At 41.2% G+C, this 10,876-nt stretch overlaps 2 protein-coding genes across 2 annotated transcripts; both read left to right on the forward strand.

The window, feature by feature from the left end:
- The first annotated feature begins 1,969 nt into the window (after positions 1 to 1,969).
- katnbl1 (katanin p80 subunit B-like 1) lies at positions 1,970 to 6,585 on the forward strand. Its single transcript, XM_030345422.1, has 10 exons — positions 1,970 to 2,151; positions 2,717 to 2,844; positions 2,942 to 2,979; positions 3,540 to 3,828; positions 3,940 to 4,055; positions 4,305 to 4,355; positions 4,469 to 4,558; positions 4,657 to 4,761; positions 5,176 to 5,269; positions 6,008 to 6,585. Exons 2-10 carry the CDS (start codon positions 2,728 to 2,730, stop codon positions 6,038 to 6,040), a joined length of 933 nt encoding a protein of 310 aa, XP_030201282.1. The 5' UTR covers positions 1,970 to 2,151; positions 2,717 to 2,727; the 3' UTR covers positions 6,041 to 6,585.
- Positions 6,083 to 9,943, forward strand: emc7b (ER membrane protein complex subunit 7b). Its single transcript, XM_030345424.1, has 5 exons — positions 6,083 to 7,322; positions 7,832 to 7,951; positions 8,076 to 8,214; positions 8,634 to 8,714; positions 9,264 to 9,943. Exons 1-5 carry the CDS (start codon positions 7,090 to 7,092, stop codon positions 9,417 to 9,419), a joined length of 729 nt encoding a protein of 242 aa, XP_030201284.1. The 5' UTR covers positions 6,083 to 7,089; the 3' UTR covers positions 9,420 to 9,943.
- Positions 9,944 to 10,876: the final 933 nt, after the last annotated feature.

The following is a 10,876-nucleotide window of genomic DNA, read 5'->3' on the forward strand; positions in this document are numbered from 1 at the left end:
CCTGAAGGGTTTGAACACATGGTGTCAAGTGACAGGTCATTGTGGAGGTTCAGGTAGTCAGAAACCTGCATGGGGCTCGGACTAAACAGCGACCATTATGATGAGGTCCTTCATGTTATGACACATCACATGTTTCAGAGTTCAACAAGTCACAAATCCCAGTATTATGACCCCCCTCCGCCAGCCCAACCTCATTAGACTATATAATACACATTGCCCCGTGGAACCCTGTTTCCTAAACCAACCATGAATCTCGAATCAAGTCCTAAAGCTACCAGTTGAGCTATACCATACTGGTATCATGGTGGATTTCATGCCTTGATGCATTGGGTCAGTGTGGTGGGGTATTGCCAAGTACAATTGAGAGCATGGAACCAGCTCAGGACCCTTGGCACTGTCCAATGAAAATGTCTGTTGAGGCTTTGGGTGTCAAGTTTAGTGTAAACACGGCTTCTCTCTCTTGACAGGAAGAGAGGTGAGGCTGCTATTTCCTGTGAATTACAAATACGGATTTGTGAGGAAGCAAAATTGATTTTTAAAGACCTCCAAGCCAAGACATATATGGGGTAAGCCTAATTGACCCTAAATGTTAGAAAAATAAGAAAAAGTTTGTTGCAATCGTGTTGAAGAAAAGGCTTGTAGAATATAGTGCGAGGGTCATACATGGTTGAGCCAAGAACAAATGCCACTCTATAGGCAAGTCCATTTTAAGTTTGAAATATTATTTGCCTGGCAGGATTGCATCACAGCTAACTTTATGGGGCAAGTTCCTGCCCATATTCATGAATCAATACAGAGAACATCAGAAGTCAACGGTGAAAGATAAAATAATTTTGTTAGCCCGAAAATGTACCCATTGTACCCCTTATACCCCTTGAAATGTACAATGAATTACACATCATTATTTAAAATTTAAAGATAATTTTGCAAGGACTTAGGCTCTCTATTACTGCCCAGAGCTATTTAGAGAGGCCCTGTTGGCCATGTTACTGCCCAGTGCCATACTGAACTCAGTGAATATCAGGATGGGATCACTGGATGGTGGACAGCAGAACCAGCCCTGGAACGATAAAGACCCATGACAATTAAAACCTGCAGCATATCTTTCAATGTTGGCCCTATCTGGCAGTGAGCCTTTCGAGTTCGCTCCTTGCATTGGCTTTCTCTGAACAGAATGGAAAGAAGTATGTGAACTGTAGCTCCTCAGGGGCCGATCCCTGGACTGTCCTGAACAGAATCCTCCAGCTACCGGGCAGCAAGACGTCAAGCCAGCCAGACAAACAAGATGTACAGCGGCCACAGAGATTTGTTGCCATCTAGTGGACGTAATTTGGAAAACTAAACGAGAAACCACCTTGTAGAGTGTTGTTTACCCTGACCTGGAACTTTAAGCACCATACATTCACACTGTTTTCCATTGTGATCTTGAGGCTTTAAATAATTGGGTTGCAGGTTACCTTTGATTATGGGTAAAAAGAAGGCGTGCTGAAGGTAACAAGATTATTCTCACAGAGGCAACCTCTACATATATAGAGAGAGAACGAAAAAGCATGCATTTTCTTCCCATCTCTTGAGTCCAAGAGTGACAGTGCCGAGGTCACGCCATCTTTTTGCAATAAACAACAATTTGAAGGGATGTTGGAATATAATTTAGATTGGTATTAATAACACAGTAATGCCAAATATCTGCGTCAATAATAGGCCCCTGTATGCCTTAATGAGGTAATCCATTGTGGTCACGTATAGTCTGGAGATACCTTGGTCGCATAGACAATGATGATTTCAATACAATGAAGAAGGTGGCTCAAAAAAGAGAGACCATAAACCATACAATCAATAAATCATTCAATCAATTATAAATGGCCGTGGTGTTAACTGGCTTTTTGAGATATATTATTAGGACACTAGATGGCGAGTGTTTGATATTTCTGAACATTTATTCTGACCACTAGAGTGCGCTGTTATTGATTTGAGGCGTGAAGACATAAATCCCATAATGCGTCGCGCTCCCGGTGTATTCATTTGAATGGTAACTCTGAAGAGCTATCAAACTAGCATGTGAGAAAAAAACAGCAGCTAGTTGAGTTTACCAAACTCATAATTTTGTAGATATCACTGAAAATCTGCAAGGCGCTTTTTCAAAATGAAACGGTCAGTATTCATTCAAAGTCATCCATTATTGTTTCTAATTATGGTTTCAAGGCGTACATCCAAGTCTGACAGCTAACGGGCTAACGTTAGTTGTGTAGCTTAGCGGCCCAGTCCTCTTGCTTATGGATCCTGTACATACTTTCGATTAGCTCTGGTATTAAGCTTACGCTCAGCTATTCACTGTAACCAAGGATAACGCAATGCAGTGTTGCAGTTAGGATGTCTACGGTTACTATATTAGACGTAAGAACGTCAACACGATGTGGCAAATTAATCGCCCGACCGAGGATGTAAAGTATTTGCTTTCACTAGCTACCTGTGGGCTAATGTTTGCCTCGTAAACATAGCCCACGCCTTGTTAACCAAACCAGTTGTTGGTTCATATATGAGCTACTGCGTTGACGGTTTTAGGCAAGGATCAGAAGGATCATGTTTTAACTTTGAAGGTTAGGGCTAAACACATTCTGAATGTACTGAACCGAAATAAAGTTTTATGACACCTCATGCCAAGTTTTATGACTATGTGGTTAACTACTTTCCCCAACCTTGGTTGTTTGCGCTACAGTGTCTCTCATTATGGCCGCTGGAGATTATGACGAGAGGGTGCGCCAATATCATGATTTAAACCACAACTTACGTGATGGCCATTTGCGACCAAATCTGCATATTGATGTTAAGGAAAACATGAAGCAGGTGGGTGTGTCTTGAGTTAACTGTCATATCAGGTTGTGTTAACGACTCAATCAAGTTGACCATGTCCTTGGCTTTATTCCCTATCCTTTTGTTTTAGGTGGATTTTTTAAATAAGGAAGCGTTAGATAATGAGAGGTGAGTTACTGATCCACTTCCATAGGGATCATTTGACCATCATCACAACTATCCTCATTCAATAGACAATCACTATCCATAATTGGACCATCAAGTCACCCTATCACCTTATCATACTGCTCCATGGTGGTGACTCTGAATTCTTTATACTCTTTGTACACCACAAAGATTGAAAAACAGCCTTTTGTGGGAGTGCTCCCTCGCCATTAAAGTGTGTTCATATGCTAACGCTAACGTTTGAGTTCATATTTCTTCAAACTAAACAAGCCATTGTGAGCTTTCTTTGCTTGTATCATTGGATGTTGTTTTCTCTCAAATGTGTATGATAATATCAACAATGAACTCGCCTATGTGTATCTAATAGCTTTTCATCACCAAGGCACTTATCTATACAGATGATCCTCCTGAGACATTGGCTCTCTTTTGTTCAGCGTTGCCCCTGACGCATGTCATTGCAAAGCACCTTGATGTCTTCATCATCACATACTGTGACACCGGTTGATTGTTTGTGAATTTTTCTTACACAGCGAGTGAATAACTTTCCTTTCACTCGTCGGCAGATATCAAGTGAATCACAGCGGATCTGGACGAGGCAAAGCGAAGCGAGTGTCGTCGGTAAAGCGCAAAGGACTTCCATCAACTGGGGGCAAGCTGAAACTGCGGTGCCAAGCCGCACCAGTAGCAGACCAGGCCTGTGACTCTGGCATGGCCAACAAGGAGAATGAGCTGGCCTCCTCCGAAGACATGTGGGGCGGTCACTACAATGACAAATGTGCCCACCCACTGACCACTGGAGAGGCCTCCAAGATGGCAGGGGTTGGCTCCAAATGCAGCGATGCCATGGCTCAGGTGAGCACACAAAGTGGCCTTCGCGTTCCCAGGAATCTGCAACGTTTTTCCCCGTGTCTAATTATTGAATTGTTTTTTAAATCACCATGTCTGCTTCTTTTTTTTTGGCAGCTATCAAAGGACCATGAAGCAATGTCTCATGTATTGTTTGGAAGGAGTCTCCGCTTGAATGTAGCTTTAACACTTTGGCGGAGAAACGCCAGCGAATTTGTGGCTTACCTGATCAGGTATTTTTTAGTATTCACTCTGTATACACTTGGTTCTTTGGGATCCTTTGGTTCACGATCCTTTTATTAGATCTTATTCCTACGTTTTGATATCGTCATCCAAATGGGACACTTGATTTGTTTGTTGCTCATTTCTAGAGGTTACCTTTCCCTAGTCTGGTGCTTGTGCTGACACCAATCATGTATTGTTTTTTAAGTTACATTAATGTGTTTGGCAGACATTCATGTATTTTTTTTGTATCGTTTCAGAATTCAAGACCCCGGCGTGCTTCTTGACTGCCTACCTATGTTAACTAAAAAGTAAGTCTGGAGGCATTTCTATACATTTTATAATAATTTTTACAATTGAGTTTGGCCGTTATTTTATAACGTCTTGATAACATTAAGATCACCGCATCCATTGTTTTTTGCAGCCTTCAAGACGAAGCAACGTGTATATCGCTTGGCTGCTGTGTGGATCTCTTACCGCAGGTCAAAGTCATTCTTGCCAGTACATATGAGGAGTAAGTGGTCATATTGTGTTTTCAGTAAACGCATCTCCCGCATTTTTTGATTGAATGTTTTCATGAAGCTGCATGGTTTCTCTGTCTGCGTCCTCCAGGCACTTAATCATTGGTTTACACTGGGTTCAATCAGTCATCAGGAAATGGTTGCCGGAACTTTCCACAAGTGGCAAAAGCCTGCCAAGCAGTTGTTCAGAAGAGAGGTGGGTACTCTCTCAAAGAGCAACACATTATACAATGGAAATACTTGTCTGGTTTAATGGGACCCATTTTCTCCTAATTTGGAAAATATTAATGTGTTTACAATTGGAACAATATTTAACATGGTTGAAATTGCATTCAGTGTTTGTTTAGGAAAGCTCCTATTGTGATTCACTGTTGGGTACTAACCATGTTTAAGATGCAGTTAAATATAGGGTTCTTGGTAGAACAGTTTATTAAATCCTGAGCAACACAATCCAGCAACTAGCCTTGTTTAAATGACCTTGTCAGAGAACTAGAGCATATCCTTCTCAATTCGCTGTCTGGTCTTTTCCTTTTTAGTTTTTGTTTTTTGTCTGTGTAATCAACTTAAGATTGTGGAATGAAAAAAACGCTGATTTGATTTGTGGTCGTAGGAACGTTGAAGTCCTGAAGCAGCAGCTGAAGGACTTGTGGCAGGAGGGAGGCCGGTTATGTTCAGTCCCAGGAACCACGGGAGAGATGGCAAAGGTGAACTCTCATGATGTACTCTGATTATTTAATGATGGTCCATCTAGGTCCCAGGGTTGTTAACTAAAAGGTTATTAAATGTGAAATGTCCAAACTTTCCTCTTTGGACCATGAAGGTGTCTATTTAAATTGTGTTTTTGAATACATGTCTTGAATTCAAACGTGGTTCTTATTCTTTCAATAAGCTGAAATTGCTTGTTGGGTGTTTGAACCGCACCCAACATCTTCGTTCGTTTGTTTTATACAGTTATCTATGCCACTCTGTCACAGATACTCAAATGAGAGACCCTCATTAGAATAAAACGGGTTGGACGTTGTTGCACACGTTCTACTCTGCTCCGTACTCAAGTTTGTCCTTATGGTTACTTCAGAGAGCTTTGTCTGGGCCGTGGTTTATTCTGATGTCTGCGTCCGAGGGTTTAGCATGTCGGGCACTTTGAATACAATGCCACAGTGTGCAACACATTTCATATAGAACATAGCTCATTTTAACACTCGTACACAACGACGGTGCCAAAATAAACAATTATCACAAAGTAGCAGTGGGTCGTAACCATGGGATAACACGCACTGCTCATTCCAAGAACTCTTGGCTCAGATTTTGAGCTGAAATGGGGTTCACCTAAACTTTTTAAGTGTAAAGAAGCTTTAAACTCAACCTAAAAAAAACAAAGCTCTAGATGATATGGTGTTTTTGTCATTGCTGGTGTCTCAATGACGCACATCCTTGAGTTTCAGGTCATCGAGTCGAGCCTATCTCACCTCCGCTGACGGCTGTGGAAGGCACAACGTGGGCGGGGCCAACGAGAGCGGGACCAACCACGGCTGTGATCCAAGCAGTCACGGGTCACGGTACACTGGGCCAATTAGGACCGTGGGAGCACTGGACAGGTGCAATCCGCCACTCCCGACGTCTTGCATGAACCATGCACTTCACGCAGCTCCCTCATGTAGAGACAGAGACACTAAAGGAGGGTTCAAACCACCCTCCTGCCAAAAGCCACACACGGAACAGGAAATGACTGCTTCACATTGAAGTGGATTGTCTTTTTTTTTTTTTAAGGGGCATTAAAACGGACCTTCCTCATCGAAGGTCGTGTTTGCTCAATGTTCTGCTCCTTATCGCACCACTTGAAGCGCAACGACACCCGCATGGATGGATGTGATGAGCCCCACTGTTGTGTTTTGCACTTGGACTCTTGAGGTTTGATCAAGAACTTGACACTGCAGCAGTCTTAAGTTATTAGGGTTTTATTTCTTCCATCAATTTGCCTTAATATGACAATTGACTGTACAAAATAAAAATTAAAACCAAATATGTCTTGGATATCTTTTTTAAAAGTTGCTGCAATACAGTGATCTGCAACGTTTTGTTTTTTGTTGAATACCATTCTGTTGGTTATTTTTATGGTTGGAGGATTTGTGTCTTTTTTTACATCCAGAGAGCCCTCCAAATACATTTCCTTAAATGTTTTATAGCTTTTACTTGTCACAAATGATTAATTTGAAATTGATTGCTTTAAAGTAACATTATTTTGACATTACTAAAAATTAAGCAGTGTATTATTACCTTAAGTTTCACGTCGCTTTTATTTTCAGAAATGACGTTGAACTCTGTTAATGCTTGTGATTGTAACGATTTCACGAACTATACGTAACACTGGAGGGGAGGGGGTGAATGCCAAAACACTGGTTGTCAATAAAGTTCATTTCTAAAAGTGACGTCATTATTTTCAGCGGAGACAGCTGCTTCCCGTAATCAAATCGTGACTCTTCTTACATGTTTTAGCAACGTTACACTATTTCGGTAACCCATTGATATGTTTAAAATGAACGAATTAACGCGGTTCCTGTTTTTTATACAAGCCTATTTGGTTTTGGCGTGGTGTTTTAACGATATGGAAACGGGGCCTAGTATGGGTCTGTCTACACTGCCAAATGGCGATCGTTTTAAAATCGAGGGAAGAGCAATAGTTCCTGGGGTGAGGACGCAGGATTGGATTTCAAAAGCTCGTGTTCTTGTGGAAGGGGAAGAATTCGTTGGCTTTTTGAGGTGAGACGGGCAGAAAATGCAAATACTTGTAGAAAAGGCTAGCTAGCCGGTATAGCTAGCATGCTAGGTAACCCTCTGCTTCCTCCTCAATGTAGCTCTGTAACCTATTTTACTGGCGTTACTAGACATGGTTTCTCACAACTCCTACCACACGTTTTGACATAAACTTGTATCATATATTCAACATATTGTGTCGAATACACAGCGTTAGGCCTAACGTATCTTCGTTTGTTTACTGAGCGTAATGTACTGTTCTATTGCATAGCACTGCAATATAAAAATGTCATTTTTTCAATTCTATACTGTAACTTCTTACAGAGCAACCTTGCGCTTTCTCGATAAATGTATTTGAATAACTCAGAATTATACATTAGGAGAGGCTTATGTTGTGGTGCAGAAAGTACCATTCTTATTGATGACCAAGGTACCGATGTCGATTGAACAAATGGCACATAATAATCATGACAAACCAATAATATTTCCCCTCTTTATTCACCCATTTGTTTCAGAACTGATGGAAGTTTTGCAGTGAATGATGTGCCATCAGGGTCCTATGTTGTGGAAGTTATCACACCAGCATACAAATTTGATCCAGTCCGCGTCGATATTACATCCAAAGGAAAAATGAGGTATTCAGAGATGTATGGTTGAAACTTCAGAATTTGGTGCAAATGTGTGATACATGTATGCCGCAATACATTGTGCATTAAGATGATACCAGCTCATTGTCAAACCATCTTTCATTCTTCAAAGGGCACGTCTTGTAAACCACATCAAGACTTCAGAGGTCATCCGAATGCCTTACCCTCTCCAGATTAGATCTCCTGGCCCAAATATTTACTTCACAAAGAGAGAGACTTGGGGCTGGACTGACTTCCTCATGAATCCCATGGTAAATATTTTGTGATCCCTAATAAGCTTACTGTCAAAAAAGGTGATTATTGGCAGTTGCATAGTGTGTGATATGGTGGGACTTTCTCATCTACCTTAGTTATTCACTAAATAATTGTAATCTAGCAGAGAAAAAGGAAACATTTTTAATTGTCAGCACACAGAAAATGGTTACCTTAATTTCCCATCAGGAAATGTCACAACTTGCCTTAAATGGTTGTCAGATTCAAAGAATATCTTCGGGACGTACACGTCTATTTCCAATATCTACCTGGAGGGCAGAAAATGTTTTAATGCGTGGTACCTAAGAAATGGGGGGGGTGTGTGTGTGTGTGTCCGAATAGTGTTGAGATGACAAAAGATTGAATTACCTACAGTTGATGATCTTTGCCCTGCTGTTATTAATTGCTCTCCTCGTAGGTGATGATGATGGTTCTACCCCTGCTGATCATCGTCCTGCTGCCCAAGGTCGTCAACACCAATGACCCAGAGATGAGAAAGGTAAAACCCCATCCATTGTTCAAACCCCCTGTGTGTGATGTGTGATCAGCTTTTGTGCAATACATTACGTTTAATCATTAGGCGGCCGCTTTTATCCAAGGTGATGCTGAAAAAACTTAGAGCATTCAGTCAAAATTCGGAGCAGCTATAAAAACTCTATAGTACCGCACAACCTATATTTAAACCAATAAGTGGAATAAAAAAACTACACTGGAACGTTTTCCTTTTACATGAGTCATGTACTCATGCTATGAGTCACCCCTTTGTTCAATTTTTTCTTAACTGTTTGAATCAACAAATATAATTTACATATATATTATATATACATTGGCCTCAACTAATTTTCATACCATTTGCATGTATTTGTATTTATTCATGTATGTTATTCTGATAATTGTGTCCATGCTTTTGTGACTGCTTTGATGGTATTGTAAATGTACATTTTATTTTTGCATTTCTATCCTGCACATATGCTAATGAACAGCGGTTGAATCCGTACCTGCTTCAAGGTTGTGTTTGTGTGTATTAAACCTTTCCCTTCATCTCCAGGAAATGGAACAGTCCATGAACATGCTGAATCCCAACCCAGAGCTTCCAGACGTGTCCGAGTTCATGACCAAGCTCTTCTCTGGAGGCTCCAAGGGCTCTGGGAAGCCTAGTGGCAGCAGCAGCAAAGGCACCCGGCCCGCCGTGAAAAGGAGGTAGTACCAAGACCCACTCTGCCCCATCTTCCATAAACGGAAGGAACGGATCGCACCAGGGAAGCATGCATTTTTAAAATATGACTTCTTATGTTTTCTTTACTTCTAGTCTGTTGTACAGTCCCCCCCCCCCCCCTTCCCACACAAGAGGGACCTACCCTTTGCCCCCATTAAGTCTGGCTGTCTAATATAGGATTTTCTTTTCTTTTTGCACTGAACTGTAAAATCTTTAAATTCTCTTTAAAATATATGACTTTATTTAATATTACCATATGTTGGTCCAATAACTGTAGTCGTCATGGTTAAGCAAAAGTCTATATTCTTCTGCATTCTCGACTGCTGCTGACTCTCAGAAACATAGTGTCATAACCTATTCCACTACTTGAAAGATGACCTCTATTACAATTCAGAGATTTTTTTTTGTCCTTTTGATTTTTGCGACTGTGAATGGAGATTAATTGAATTTTAGTTATTATATAAACAGACTTATTTAAAAGCTCAAATAAATACATAAAGATGATGAAACAACACTGTTTTCTTTATTTCAAAGGGCGGGGGGGGGGGGGGGGGGGGGGGGGTTGGTGGGCCACCTGAAATCAGGGACTGTTCTTCAGCCGGCTGCTGCTTTACACCATGTGTATGGTCAAGTGCGTCTCAATAATTGTAATTTGGAGATGCCTTTTTAAAACTGAATCACTAAGTAGTGTACTACTAATTTGAAGTTCTTCAGTGTTTGCCTTGAAAGCGAGGCCCCAGGGGACCCAGCCCTCTATACCTCCGTCATAAGGGTCAGGGGTCTCGATGTTTAGCGGGGCCCCTGATGCACGTTGTATCAGCCGTGGCTGAATCACCCCCGGTTACTGAAAGGCAACAGTGGTTATTTATGACTCATCTTAATAAGAGGTTCATGTCACCGGGGAGGTGTTGCCGTAGCGCCAGCTCGCTGGAGCCAAGAGACCGTTGAGATGGTGGAGCTTGCTATTAAAAGAATGCCCCTTCACCCATGAGTCCCTGGTGGGGGGACTGTCGTCACCAGTCTCGCCCAACCATTTGCGCAAGTTTGGGTCGAGATTGTGTTCTTGATTTTTGGTAGAGAATTATATCAGTCGTGCAGCGAAATAAATTTCTCCATGCTTGCAGACTCACTACCGCACAATACTGCAGAAAGAATATTAGCTTTGAACCTAAATAAAGACACAGTCCAGGGGGAGAATTATCTATCCGTTAGCTTAATGATGGACTTCAAGAAAGATAATGGATACAGTATAAATCCTGTTCTATCTTTTTCAATTATTTTCAGACTAATGCTAGGTTGGCTTGTTACCATTATTTCTGAAATGATGTGCATGAGCACATAACAATTGTATAGGAAAATTAAGCTACAAACAAAATGCAACGTCAACATTGTGCTGATCAGCCCTTGAGCACAAGATTAAAACATTCAAACTGAAAACTGTTCAA

Source organism: Gadus morhua, chromosome 21, assembly GCF_902167405.1.
Source record: "Gadus morhua chromosome 21, gadMor3.0, whole genome shotgun sequence".
Classification (NCBI taxonomy): domain Eukaryota; kingdom Metazoa; phylum Chordata; class Actinopteri; order Gadiformes; family Gadidae; genus Gadus; species Gadus morhua.

Bases quoted from the DNA above. Each gene is read 5' to 3' on its own strand.
- emc7b (XM_030345424.1), top strand. From the start codon at position 7,090: ATGTTTAAAATGAACGAATTAACGCGGTTCCTGTTTTTTATACAAGCC. The intron at 7,323-7,831 runs GTGAGACGGGCA...CATTTGTTTCAG, and splicing joins GAATTCGTTGGCTTTTTGAG to AACTGATGGAAGTTTTGCAG. The intron at 8,215-8,633 runs GTAAATATTTTG...CTCTCCTCGTAG, and splicing joins ACTTCCTCATGAATCCCATG to GTGATGATGATGGTTCTACC.
- katnbl1 (XM_030345422.1), top strand. From the start codon at position 2,728: ATGGCCGCTGGAGATTATGACGAGAGGGTGCGCCAATATCATGATTTA. The intron at 2,845-2,941 runs GTGGGTGTGTCT...CTTTTGTTTTAG, and splicing joins TTAAGGAAAACATGAAGCAG to GTGGATTTTTTAAATAAGGA. The intron at 3,829-3,939 runs GTGAGCACACAA...TTTTTTTGGCAG, and splicing joins GCAGCGATGCCATGGCTCAG to CTATCAAAGGACCATGAAGC.